Source organism: Benincasa hispida, chromosome 2 (genome assembly GCF_009727055.1).
Source record: "Benincasa hispida cultivar B227 chromosome 2, ASM972705v1, whole genome shotgun sequence".
NCBI lineage: Eukaryota > Viridiplantae > Streptophyta > Magnoliopsida > Cucurbitales > Cucurbitaceae > Benincasa > Benincasa hispida.
The window spans coordinates 51121520-51137137 of NC_052350.1; the positions used below are offsets into that span (position 1 = coordinate 51121520).

The 15618-nt window shown below is 35.3% G+C and overlaps 1 protein-coding gene across 1 annotated transcript; it reads right to left on the reverse strand.

The window, feature by feature from the left end:
• Window positions 1-3621: 3621 nt before the first annotated feature.
• Window positions 3622-4706, reverse strand: LOC120072144. Its single transcript, XM_039024556.1, has 3 exons — window positions 4562-4706; window positions 4393-4405; window positions 3622-4303 (listed from the first exon to the last, which is right to left on the reverse strand). The coding sequence occupies exons 1-3, from the start codon at window positions 4704-4706 to the stop codon at window positions 3622-3624; spliced, it is 840 nt and encodes a 279-aa protein (XP_038880484.1).
• Window positions 4707-15618: the final 10912 nt, after the last annotated feature.

Genomic DNA, 15618 nt, shown 5'->3' on the forward strand with positions numbered 1-15618 from the left:
GAGAATGTTGGGAAGAAGAAATTGATTAATTAATTATTAATTATTAATGGGAGATTCTTAAAAAAAAAAGAGAAAAATTTGAAAAATTATTTACTGGAAATAAAATTTAATATTTTTTAATAGAGGAATAAAAGTGTATGATTGATGGTATGGGATAAAAGTCAATACTTTTTTTGCTAATTTTGTATTTAGTTTAATATTTTTTTATATGTAAAATTATGGTCGATTTTGGTTTCTATATTTTTAACTTTGGTTTATTTTGGTCCCTATATTTAAAAAAATGTTTATTTTGAGCATTTATTTTCAACTTTGATTCATTTTGACTCTTGAACTTTAAAAAAGAAGACAATTTTTATCAAATGAAGGGACAAAAATGACAACTTTTTACAAGTAAAAGTATCAAAATTAATCGAAGTTAAAACTAAAATAACTAAAATTAACATTTTTAAAATATGGGGACCAAAATGAATCAAAGTTAAGAGTATAGGAATCAAGATAAACAATTTGAAAGTATAAGAACTAAAATGAACTAAAATCGAAAGTATAGAAAATAAGGTAGTATTTAACTTTTAATTACAATAATAATAATAATAATAATTAGAATTATTACGGATGAAAAGTAAAAAAAGAGTGAAGGAAGAGTATTTGTGTTTGTTGTGTGTGTGGCAAACGAAGCAGACGAACTGCGTTGAATTTGGCTTTAATTTTTTTTTAATTTTTATTTTAATGAGTAATTTGATCACTTAAGCAAAAATGAGGTTTATTTAGCGAAAGGTTTAAAATTTATGTTTAATTACAAATTTTGTGTTTGAATCTTGTTGTTCGTGTCTATTTAGTTTTTTAATTTTTTTAAATGGTCGAATTTTTTTAAAAATTTTAATTTATTAGATATAAAATTAAAATTTTATGATTTCATCCAACATAAAATTAAAGAGGTTAGACTTATTAAACAAAAAATATTAAAATTTTATGATTTCATCCGACATGAAATTGAAAACGTTAGACTTATTAAAGAATCTGTAGTCCAATTCGAAGACTACACTTATAATTTAACTTAAACTTTAAGTTACCGTGTTTACTCTTTTTATTTATTATTTATTTATTTATTTTCAGTTTAACAAATGGGGGTGTTGGATTTGGCTACTAACCTATTGGCTGAAAAGATATGTCTCAACCCTTTGAGAGAGATGCTTATGTTGACATTGGTAGATGCTGCTTTTGTTTCTTTTATTTAAAAGGTTGGCTTTTTGGCCCTCAAATAATCAATTTTAATTAATTAATTATATTTTGATGATAATAAACCTACTTTTATTTATTAATAATGTGAGTGTTTTAAAGTGTCCATCGCGTAGAGTTTAAAAAAATGGTTTCAACACAATTTGAATCACCTAAATCAAATCTCAAACAAAGAGGATATAGCCAAAACATTTTTAAAGAAAAAACCCATGATGTAGCAATTTTTCTCATCAAAGTGGACCAATTGAAATGTGCCACTTGGAACAATGGAGAACTGATGCATGGTAGACTTTTGATTTTTTGATTGATTTTAAAAAGAAAATTAATTTAAAAGGAAAATAAATTTAATATTATTTTATGTCTGTGTCTAGCGGCTAGTTTTTGACACATGGTGAGTTTTTGCTTTTTGTTGGATTTTTTTTTTATAAAAAAAAATTATATTATATTTTGTGTCTAACGACTAGTTTAGTTTAAAATCTCCGCTATTGTTTTTTTCTTTTTTAAGATCCAATGGTTTAAATTAAATGTGATTTTCAACAATTATTCCTCTCTATTTAAACTCATTTTCTTCTCTAAATTATAACAACATTTTTTATTATTTTCAATCCTCCATAACTCATTAAACCACCATTGTTGTTCTCTCTCTAAGCTTCAATTTTTTTCTTGAGAGAGATATTTTATGTTGTGAGGATTGATTCATTGGGTGCTAAAATTTGTAAATTCAAATTCACTCTTGTAGAGAGTTTGTCAAGTGTGTTTTTTTTTAAAAAAAAAAATTTCAAACTATTGTAAGGGTTGTTCTTGATCCCGAAAAAGAGTCGTAACGGTTTGATTCTCAATGGTAGAAAGGATCAGGTTTGTTCTTGCACCCGGAAAAAGAATATTGTAGCAGTTTGATTCTAAGTCGTGAAAAGAGTCAAGTTTATAATGACATACCCAAGAAAAGATTGGGAAGTGGATATAGGTTGATTGTGTCGCACCACTATTAAATTACTAGTATCAATTTCTCTATTCCTATACTATTTTAATTTTTGCAATTAACGTGTTATTATTGTTTATTAAATTAAATTAATTACAATATTTATTCTTTAGATTAATTGTTCATATTGATTTGTTTTGATTGGTAGTTTTAAATTTTCTATATTCATTAAAATTGTTTGTTTTAAATACCAATTTTTTTTTTTTAGAATAGGTGATATTATTATACAACAAGAAGAAGGATCCCACAGCCCGGGATCAAGGCATCAAAGCAACAAAGCACAACCAAAGACAGGACATCAAAATCAAAAACTCACAAATCACTAGGAAGAAAGGCAGAGAAAAGAACCCAAAACCCCACAAACTAGGGGCTATAGCAAAACAGAGAACAACGTGAAATTCAAAAGGAAAAAACATCCGTACACACACTAGATAAGACCTAGAAGGTCAACCCGCCAGGAAGTAGCATGAGAACGAACCGTAGAGACCATAAGGTGAACCAAAGCAGACACCGACCTCGGTCGACCTTCATGCAGCCGCCGATTACGCTCTTGCCAGATGTAGTATATGGACGCACACATGAAAACACGGAACAACTTACTACGCACCCCCTTACCCAACCCCACTCGGCACAACCAACTTAACTCTACATCCCAACCAGCCATTCGATGCGTCGAACACAACTAACGCAACACACTAGACCACACCTATCTCCCAAACCCACATTGAAAAAATAAATGATCTCGCGACTCCACACCTCCCCCATAAAGAAGACACTCCCTCTTTGACAACACACCACAACTCCTCAACCAATCCTGCGTACCCAACTTGTCCCTCACTGCTAACCACACACAAAAAAAGTGACGCGGAATACCACCCCCACCCAAAAAATACTAGCCTAAGACTCCCTAGGACGACGAGGACGTATACTCTCCCAAGCACTAGCGATAGAAAATCGACCACTAGCATCCGACACCCAAACCCAACCTCTCTCCTCACCCTAGGCCCCACTGCCTAGATAAAACCTCAGATCTCAAGCAGCTCCCAAGACACTGTAGGCCACTTCTAACCTCCCTCACCATCCAAGAACTCCGACAACCGCGCTTCCAAACTACTCCTTGCATCATGAACAATCGTAGACCTGTATGAATCCAAAATCGTGCCCCCCGGCAGCCAAAGATCCCACCAAACAAAACAAGACCGTCCATCGTCAATCATCAAATGAACCAAATGCTTGAATCTATCTCTACTTCATAAGATAGCCCTCAAGCACCAAGACCTCAAAACCTCACTCCGAACATCCCACAACGACCGCCCACGCAAAACATAAGCCTCCACCCATGCCACCCAAGGTGACCCCGATTTAATTAAGAGAAGCCAGAGCAGCTTCATAATAGCAGCCTGGTTCTAAGAGGCCATATGCTTTACACTCAACCCCCCCTCTCCTAATGGCAAGCACACCTCATCCCACGCCACCCGTGTACTACCCCGACTCACCACACCACATTTCCATAAATAACTACGTAACAGACGATCAACCTCATGAGTTACACACGCAGGCAACACGAATATGCTACACCAAAAAACCTGAAAGGACTGTAAAACAGAGCTAACAAGCTGCAACCTCCCAGCAAAGGAGAGGGACCTTGCTGCCCAGTTTCTAATATGAGTTGTAATCCTCTGTATCAAAGGTGCACAATCCACAGCCCTCAACCGACCCGCCAATAAAAGTAAACCCAAATACCTAACAGGCAACGAACCAAGAGAGACACCCATATACGCAGCTAGTTCCTCCGCCTCCCCAGACTTCACACCCGCAACAAACATGGAACTCTTCCCAATATTTGCGACTAACTCAGACAGCTCTGCAAACTCTGTCAATACTTGCCTCACAAACTCCAAAGAATCTCTCTCAACTGCACAGAAAATCATCAAATCGTATACAAAAACCAAATGAGTTAGGCTCAAGCGCTCACACTGATCATGGAACCTAAACCACACAGGAGGTTTATTCAACAACCTAGACAAGATCTCCATCACCATCACAAACGAAAAAGGAGACAACGGATTCTCCTGCCTCAACCCCTTCCTACCAGGAAAAAAACCCTTCAAGGGAACCATTAATCATCACAGAGAACTTAGGCGAAGTAACACAAGCCCCTCACCCAACTAACAAACTGAAGGGGCGTACCTATAGCCAACAACACACCAAACAGAAAATCTCAATTCACCGAATCGTAAGCCTTCTGAAGGTCTACCTTTAACACACAACGCGACTTCCCTCTGCCCTTCTTATAGCTCCCCACGATCTCCTAACACAATAAAATATTATCGAAAATCGACCTACCCGGAACAAACGCAGACTGATTACCACTGATGAAATCAGGCAACCCCAACCGCAATCTCTCAACTAAGGTCTTCGAGATACACTTATACACAAGATTGAAACATGAAATAGGACGAAGCTCCTCCATACATTCAGCTCCCCGCATCTTAGGGATGAGAGTAATAGTAGTAGAATTAACTCCACCAGGCAGGTAACATGTTTCAAAAAAATTCAGCATAATGTCACAGAAATCATCCCTAACCACACTCTAAGCAGCTCTGTAAAAATCCACCGAAAACCCATCAGGCCCAGGAGCCTTCCCAGACTTCATCAAGAATAAAGCCTTCTGAATCTCCTCCCAACTCACAGGCCGACCAAGTGCCTCCACCATTTCCTCGGGCCAGCTGAACTGCACAATATCCCCAATTCGGGTAGTAAGATCCCTATATCCCACATTCTGAGCCCCTAAGCAACCCCGAAAGAATTCTACCGCCACCCCTGCCACCCTGTCATGCACCGTTTGGCAAGTCCCCCTAGCATCCACGACCATAAATAACCACTACATTTGCGACGAGAATGAACACAACGATGAAAAAAAGTTGTGTTCATATCACCTAACTCCAACCACCTGACCCTGGCCTTCTGCCGGAGCGACGCCTCCTCCAATCTCCGCCACTAACCAAAACACCTCAGTGGCCCGAGCCGCCTCCACACACACCAACTCTGAATCAGGATTCATTTCTACCACAGCCTGAGCAGCCTCCATAACCTGCCTAGCCGCTCGTATCTCATAAGCTAACACAGAGATACGCCTACCAAATGATGCACGAAAATCCTGCTTCACTACCTTTAAATTTCGCACAAAAACTAACCATAGGAAACACATCCTCAGACCTTCTCCACACTGACTTGATAGTATCAAGAAAACCCTCTTCCTTTGTCCAATGAGAAAAATAACGAAACATAGGAGGCGGTCTACTCTTCGTCTCCCCTGTAGAAACCAGAAGAGGGCTATGATCAAAAATCCCCCACTGACCAACCCTAATCTCCGAATACGGAAAAGCTACCTTTCACGCCTCATTGGACAAACATCGATCCAAGCGGCGCAAGATACCATTTCCCTGAAGTTTACTAGTCCAGATAAACCAGTTACCTATCACACTCAACTCAACCAGATCCGCCTTCAATAACACCTCATCAAACTCCTCCATCTCCCTCAAGTTAGGGCAACCACCAAAATCTTCTGAACTACTACGAATAGCATTAAAATCCCTCAAAACAACTCCAGGAAGCTGCCACGAGGCACACACATCAATCAACTAAGACCACAAGTTCCTCCTATCGCTGACGTGATTAGAGGCATACACTGCACCAATGTGTACCCTAGCACTGGATACAATATCCACTAAGATTCCAGAAATGAATTGATCTCCACTGACATCAATGGAAAAATCATAGACACTCTTCTGCCACATCACCCAAATCTTCCCAACTCCCTGCACACTATAGCTATACACACAACTCCAAGCATCATCAAACCTACCCATCACCATACCAAAGTTTTCACGACGAACCCTCGTCTCAAGCAAACAACAGAAAGTAACAGAGGAGGAAGCCAGAAAGTCTGCCACCATCTTACATTTGATAGGGTCATTCAACCCCCGAACATTCCAGGAACACCAAATCATGAATCTTGCAAGAGATCACACCTACCACTTTCCACTGAGCCTTTGCCCAAACTCCCGAACATCCCATCCATAACAAACAATGGATCAGGATCTGCCTGCACTAGAGCCAATGCCAACGAGTCTCCCCTTATCACACAAAATATCAAACTGATTACGATCATCAACATACTTTAAAAACCCCGTAATTCCAGGGGACCCATAAACTATTCTGCTCTTCAAGGGCGCCGTACCCGGTGACTCACTACCACCCCTATGCCCTACACCTCCTCTATCACGCCTACGTCGACTAACCATAGTAAATTCCTTAACCCTTTCCGTGCCCTTAATCTCATCTACTAGGCTAGCTCCTCTCGCACCCATACCCAAGTCCTACCCCTTTCTCACACTCTCAATTCCCCCGTTCTCCTTCAAACACCCCTCATTGACTGCCACAATACACAACTCTTGACCCTTCTCCACACCTTGTTGCTCACACACTGCCTCAGTATGCCCAAAGGAACCACAACAAGAACACCTATGAGGTTTCCACTCATACACTACTGGAATAATAAACTCCTAACCCCGCATTCTAACAGTGACTGAAGGGGGCATTAACGAATCACCATCCATCTGAATACAAACCCTCGCATACGATAACCGTTTCTACTCTCTTGTTGCAACATTAAAAGAGACAAGTTTACCACGACACTAGCTAACACTGCTAAACCCCTATTCGTCCACAACTTCAGGAGAACATGCTCCAGTTTAATCCAGATAGGGACAGAATAAAAAACAAAGGTTTCAGGAACAATACCTAGAGAGCACTATCGTAATAAGATGGGCTTGCCACCAAAGTGCCATGGACCATTCTCCAGCACCCAATCCCGTGACTCTACCTTTTGAAAATTAAAGATAATCAGACCGTTATCCAATAAGGTAATAGTTGGCATCTCTACATGTCCCCAAATTCTCTGAATAAGACAACAAATAACATAATACGAGAGTTTGGCATCCACAAACTGACCAACCAGAGATTTCTCCCACACACAGATACCCTCATCAATAATCTCTTTACAAGGTTCAACAATAACTTTATCTTTTTCAACCAATGGGGGAATGAACTCCAAATTACCCTTCAACTAAGTAGACGAAAGGGTTGACGAGCAACTCCACCTTCATTCTTCTCCTTCAGTCTTAGAGGCGACCGCTTACGCACCATCATTACCAATTCTCATCGTGTTAAACCACACCTCAATAAGATCGTCACCGTCTGCAAACCAACAGAACCCAACCTCACCAATCGACTGCGAACACCTCCACCAGTCAACAAGCCGTAAACGAAACCCGTACCAACACAGTAGACGGCGGCCGTCGAACGCAGCTTCGAATCCACCTGAACAGACGCGAAACAAGGAACCTCACAGACACGAAACCAGGAATCCATCCAACCAGACGCGCATCCACCCGTACAAACTTAGTCGACGATGGAAGCACGTAGACACTGAACGTAGCCCACCTGAACGTTGAAACCAGGAATCCAGGACGCGAAATGACGATCGGTGGAAGCCCACTCGGCGCAGATGAAGAGATGGCCCACGACCCATAGAGAACCTTAGGGCTGTATCCAATCTCTTTAGGCGACGGCGGTGGCGAACCAAGGCGAACCCTTGAGACTTTTCGACGGCCTTCTATTATTTTTTGTAGACTAAAAATCACTGATTATAATTAAATACCAATTGTTCATACCAATCTTTTTATTATAATTAAATAGGGTGCTTTAAAATGTGATTCTTATTTTCTTGTTTAATTCAAAGTGAAATTATTTCCATGAATTTATTGTTAAAATTACTTATTACCTAAAATTATATTCATTTGCTTAATTGGGTCCACATTAAGAAATTTTTTTAATTAGTTTGATTAAACTCTATTCACCCTCCTAGGTTTTCCATACCGATCCCACAATGGTATTAGAGTCAGTTGCTTTCTTGCTTGTGATAAAAATTTTCATAAATCATTTTAGATTGACACCCATTGTTTGAGTTTCTCACTTTTACAATTGGCATCAGAGCGAGGAGCACTTTACATAAATTATTTTTCAAATATTATTTTGATATATAAAGTATCTTATTAATATCTTGAAAATTTATTTGAAAAGCTTAATTGCTAGAGTTATGACAATTTTAGAAGAACATTCTATTGATAGGCCTACATTCTTTGATGGTAATAGGAATTATGATGTTTGGAAAAATAGAACGAAAACATTTATGCTCGCTATAGATTTTAATATTAAGTATGTTTGCGAGCATGATATATCTAAATTGCAATTGAATAATGAGTTGCTTACTTTCAATGTCAAAGCCATAAATATCATATATTGTGCATTGGATAGACAAATATGTGATAAAGTCTTACATTTTGAATATGCATATGATATTTGAAATTTTCTTGATAATACGTATAGCTTAGAAAATTATCCTTGTAGTACTAATGATTTATTTGATGTGAAGGAGAATTATAATTCTCAAAGTCAAGGAAAAGTCGATGAAAAAGAAAAAGAAAAATGTGATGGATCCTCATTGTGCTTAATGGCTCATTCGAATAACTGACTTTGGAGATGAAGGTGACAAAAATGAGGTGAATCATAGAACCCTTTCTTATGACGAATTATTTGATGCATTTGAAAGTATGCAATATGATCTTAAAAAAGTTAGCTCTAAATAAGTGAAATTATCAAAGAAGTACAAGGCATTATCTATTGAAAATAAAATTTTCATAAATGAAAATGTATGTTTAAAAAATAGAGCAACTAATGATGTTTTGCATGATTATAAATCTTATGATGATGAAAAATGTGCCTTGAATGATAGAATCAAGTTTTTTGAAAAAAAGAATGACGAAATTAAATCTTTATCTTAATTGAAACTTGAAGTGAATGACTTGAGAAATAAGAATGAGAAATAAGAATGAGAAATTTGAATCTTGTTATTTGGAATTAAATGATCAAATTGTTATTTTGAAAAATAGAATTATTGATTTGGAAACTAGCAATATAACATTAGAAAAAGATAAATTGTCTCTTATTGACAAAATTAAATTTCTTAAATGTGATATTCATGAGAAAAATGACCTTTCGCATATGCTTAAAGAGAAAAAAAATGCTTGCTAATAAAGAGCTTGCAATTGCAAAAATGTCCATAAAGAAATTGACTATATGTGCACAAAAATTAGATAGAATTATTGACTTGGATAAACCTTTGAATGATAAAAAGGTATTAAGCCATGTGAATGAAAATTAATCATCTACTTTTGTTAAAGAAAAAATCTCGAGCTAATGACATTGAAGGGAAACCATTGACAGTTTCGCATCAGAAGTGGGGATCGATCCTAATTTTAATTTTCATAAAATTTCAGAAGTTACAGAACAGACAGAGAGATTATGCATTATATCTAACATTTAGAGCACGCATTTGAAAAATCATAAGAAATTGGGAAGGAGAATTTACATACCCTTGAAGCCAATTTCTTCATGAATTCCTCAAACGGATCACGAACCTCTTCAATCTCCAAATGGTAGACACCACCACAAAATGGAACCTTCTGTATTTTCTAAGATTGAGAATTGTTAGGAGTTGTGGGCTCTGCTCAATATTTGGAAGAGGGAAGAAGAGGAAGAAAATGAAGATAAGAACCTTTTCTTCTTTGTAAAATTTTCTTCAGAGAGAATTACAGAGAGAATTTCAAATCCACAATTGGTGGAAGAAAACGACTGAATCATTCTCCTTACCACACACTGCATGGCCAATCATTTCTTTACATCAGTTAGAATACTGTTTGATATTTTTGCTGAAAAATAAACAAATTGATCTACATTAGATTTGAGCATAACTCTAAAACATCCAATCAAGTTTAGAAAAGAATCCCATTTAACATCTTATTTTGCAATGATACTTCATGATTTAGGACAAAAGTCACCAAAGGGTAGCCAGTTGTCCCTTCATTAAACTGAGACATTCTCAACCAATCATTACACTAGAATAACTTTTATTCCTATAACAATCAATCACCATTAATTTGGTCAAAAAATCATTAACTAGCTTAACAATTTCTCATAAGTGTGACCCTTCATTTTAGACCCTAGAGTTTCGCCCTAATAAACTAACTGAAGGGAAAAATCGATTGGGGCAAAAACTAAAGCGATCCTATCCATTTCTGGAGTTCACCTTGATATTGACCTACTGCATAAACCATCCAAAGGGGGACGCTTCCAGGGCGCCTCAAGACCGTGCAAGAAGATCTCACAAAAATCACAGAATGCACCCACCAAATTCTGCAATTAAATTTTAGAATAAAAAAATTGGGATTGAAACCGTCCGCTCTGATATCAATTGAAGGGAAACAATTTACGGTTTTACAACGGAAGCGGAGATCGATACCAATTTTAGTTTTTATAGAATTTCAGAAATCACAGAATTAACATACAGAGAGATTATGCATTATATCTTACATTTACAGCAACATTTGAAAAATCATAAGAAATTGGGAAGGAGAATTTACATACCCTTGAAGCTAATTTCTTCATGAATCCCTTAAATGAATCACAAACCTCTTTGATCTCCAAATGGTAGACACCACCACAAAATGGAACCTTCTGTATTCTTTAGGTTTGAGAATTGGCAGGAGTTGTAAGCTCTGCCCAATATTTGGAAGAAGGAAGAAGAGGAAGAGAAGAACCTTTTCTTCTCTGTAAAATTTTCTTCAAAGAGAATTACAGAGAGAATTTTCAGATCCACAATTGGTGGAAGAAGACGACTGAATCATTCTCTTTGAAGGAACTCGTTTACAAGGAGATCCATGAGCGAAAGCGTATCGTCCAAATCCCATTTTGATTGAAAACAAATATTTACAGTAAACACAAACAAATTATGCATTTTAACAAAAATTACAACATGCTTTTAAACAATAAAAAGAGTTAAAAGATTATACATTTGAAGAACACTTCTTCGCATAAATCCCTTGAACTATCACGAACTCTTCGAACAACAACAAAACTTGAACCAAAAGTGTGAAGACACTACTACTTGGTATCCTCAGTATTCTTAGGATGAGAACGCAAGAGTGGTGGGCTCTGACTATTTTGGTTAGGAGGGAGTTTGTGAATTTGAAGAAGGAAGACGATTGAAGAAGAACACACTATCACATAGCAAACTCTCCTCAATCGTGTAGACAAAGAGTTTATCGTATATGCTCTGTAAAATCGTGCATATTGTATATGGAAAAATAAAATCATATTTTATTTATTTCATTTTACCATAAAAACCAACTAACCACCCACTAAGTTGGTTAAAGAGAAAAAGGGATTTATTATCAAAATAATAAATAATATAAATAAATATGTTAACTAACTTATCATATTCTATTTGTAAACTATAATTTTAATATTGCATCATATACAATATAAACTATAATTCTTTTCCTCTATTTTATGACATTTAATATAAATCATGTTTATATTAAATTTAACAACTATGAATCTCATTAGAAAATATATTTGAATCACATTCAAACATTTATTCCTCAAATTAAACTATAATGTATCAAATACATTATGTCAATTATATCATATATAATTCAATCAATTTAATTATATCATATATAATTCAATTCTCTCTTATTAATTTGAACAATTCAAATTAACCCAAAAAAACTGATTCTCAACTAAATCCTTTTGAGCTATCAAGGTAACCTTATGGACTTGTAGCTTGAAGCTCCAACGATACGTGAATAATTAGTTAAACCCTTTAATTACATTATCCTCCATTTGTTAACTGTCGGACACTCCACTAAAGAACGACAGCTACATTCTTTGCACTACATATATATTTTTGTGTCCATTGGATATAACCAATCAATAGTACGATGACCTTTCACAAATTGCTCGTAAGTACAGTTGAGCTAAATTACCATTTTGCCCCTGTAGTTATCTTTAACTCCTTAAGTACCACTGATTCCTTTGATGAACAATAGATCATAGTCCCACTATTACTAAACCCCTCTCGGGCCAGGAGAGAGTATGGTGTCACATTGTTCAAGACCCAGAATCAGCCTTTAAGGAAGCAATTTATCTACTTACCCCTGCATTGGGGAAGAAGTAAATTTCATCTTGTATAGCTGAGTTTCCAGCTCCCCAATAAGACGAATCCCCAAAATGGTAGGCTTGTTGAGTCGACGATCTGATCACTCTCACTCATGCAAATCAAAGGGTCACCCTCATAGGCAGAACTTTACAACTCACCCAGGATTAAGGTCATGTTACCTATGGTCATTCTAGTGAAATGAAAGTCTCTATTATGAATGGTGTTATATAATGTGACTAAACATTTCGTGGTCCGGTCTTATACAAACTTCTTTGTATAGAATATCTCCGCTCGCATGTCTAATATATGAATGATTATGATCAAATCATTTGTAGCACTTTACAACATTTGTAACATCTACAAAGCGGGCCATACTCGTAGTGTCACAAAGATAAGGTACCAAGCCTTATCCATATACTACAGGCCATTTAGGTTATCACTTAAACATGATCCACCTGTATGTCTCCACATAAATGTTTAAGTTACAACGATAACCTTGGATGTTAATTTATTGGTTTGTGGTTAATTCAACTAAAATATCACATATTTCATAGACAATGTGAATAAAATATCAAATATTCTTAATCACATACAAATTTGTTCATACAAGGTTGACAAACTATATGACCCTACGAGATTTAGGACATCAACCCCAACACTCCTAACTACACACTGCACGTAAAAAATGCTTAAAGAATTAGGAGGAGTTAATTAAATTCAAATTAATTTAATTTAATCAAAATAATAATAATAATTAAATTTGATTTAACATATATACATATATACATATGTTATATCAAATTTAACATATAATATATAGTTTTATATTGTATCAGATACAATATAACCTATAGTTTTTATTTTCTCTCAACAATGCATGACATTTAATATAAATCATATTTATACTAAATTCAATTATATGAATCTCATCCATATAATTAATATTTGAATCATATTCAAATATTTGCTTCCTCTCAACTATTTATGGTATTTAACATAAATCATATTTATATTAAATTTAATTATATGAATCTCATTCATAAATTAGTATTTGAATCATATTCAAAATCCTCTCAAAATACTTTACATTATAATGTATCTAATACATTATATTAATTATATCACATATAATTAATTTAAATAATTATATCTTATATAATTAATTTTCCTCAATTAATTTGAATAATTCAAATTAACAAAAAATTAATTATCAATTAAATCTTAATTAAGATATAGAGGAGACGTTATGGACCTGTCGATTGAAGCTCCAATGATGCTTGGATAATTAATTAAAATTTTTATTTAAATTACCCAACTTCTATTAACTATCGGTCATTCCACTAAAGACCGACAACTGCACTCTTCACACTACAGATATATTTCCGTGTCCATTGGATATAACCAAACAACAGGGCGATGACCTTTCGCAAATTGCTTGTAAGTACAATTGGGCCAAAATTACTGCTTTGCCCCTGTAGTTACATCTAACTCCTTAAGTACAACTGATTCTTCTAATGAACAATAAGTCATAGTCCAACTATGATCAAGTCTCTCTTAGGTCAAGAGAGAATGTGGCCACATTGTTTAAGTCCCAGAATCAGCCCTTAAGGGAGTAATTTATCTACTTACCCCGACATTAAGGAAGTGGTGAGTTCCGTCTTGTATAGCTGTGTTCCCAGCTCCCCAGTTAGACGAATCCCCAAAGTAGGCTAATTGAGTTGGCAATCTGGCCACTCTCACCCATACAAATCAAAGACCGCCTTCATAAGCAAGAGTTCACAACTCACTTTGGATTCAGATCATGTCACTTATGGACATCCTAGTGAAATGTAAGTCTCTATTATTAATGGTGTTATATAATAAAACTAACCATTCCGTGGTCCGATTTTATACAAACTCTTTGTATAGGGTACCCCGCTCACATGTCTCCACATGAATGATTCAGATCAGATCATTTGTAGCACTTTACAATACTTTATAACATCTACAAAGTGGGCCGTATCTATAGTGTCACCAAGATAAAGTACCCAGTCTTATCCATCAACTATAGACCATTTAGGTTATTGTTTAAACAAGATTCATCCGTATGTCTTTACATGTTTAAATTACATAAAATAACCTATGATCTTTAGTTTATTGGATTGAGTATATGCTCATAAAATAATCATTATTTTATTAAAGATAAATTGTTTATATAATGTTTACAAACTACGAGAATACAAAAGATTTAGGACACCAATCCCAATAGGCGTGGCATAATTTTTCTCATCAAAGTGGACCAATTGAAAGGTGCCCACTTGGAGCAATGGAGGAGTGACACATGATGGGCTTTTATTTTTGGATTGATTTTAAAAAGAAAATGAATTTAAAAGGAAAATGATTTTAATATTATTTTATGTTTGTGTCTAACGACTAGTTTTAGACACATTGTGGGTTTTGCTTTTTGTTGGATTTTTTTAAAAAGAAAATTAATTTAAAAAGAAAAATAATTTATATTATATTTTGTTTGTGTCTAACAACTAGTTTAGTTCAAAATCTCAACCATTGATTTTTCTTTTCCAAGATCCAGTAGTCCAAATTAAATATGGTTTTCAACAATTTTTCTTCCCTATTTAAACCCATCTTCTTCTCCAAATAAGAACAACAATTTTTATTATTTTCAATCATCCATAACTCATTAAGCCGCCATTGTTGCTCCCTCTCCAAACTTCAATTTTCTTCTTTTCATCTTCTTCTTGAGAGAGATATTTTATGCTGTGAGGATTGATTCATTGGGTGCTAAAATTTGTAAATCTACTCTTGTGGATTGTTTGCAAGTGTGCTCTTTATTTTTCCAAACTATTGTAAGGGTTGCTCTTGATTCCGAAAAAAGATTCGTTATAACAGTTTGAACCTCAACCGTGAAAAGAATCGGGTTTGTTCTTGCGCTCGAAAAAAGAACGTTGTTGTGGTTCGACTCTAAGCCGTGAAAAGAGTCAAATTTATAGTGACATACCCAAGAAGAGCTTGGGAAATGGATGTAGGCCGGGGCTGCCGAACCACTATAAAATTACCAGTATCAATTTCTCTATCACTATACTACTCTAATTTTGCAATTAATATGTTATTATTGTTTATTACATTAAATTAATTGCAATGTTCGTTCTTTAGATTAATTGTTCATATTGATTTGTTTTGATTAGTAGTTTTAAATTTTCTATATTCATTACCAATTTTTTATTATTATAATTAAATAGGATGCTTTAAAATGTGATTATTATTTTCTTGTTTAATTCAA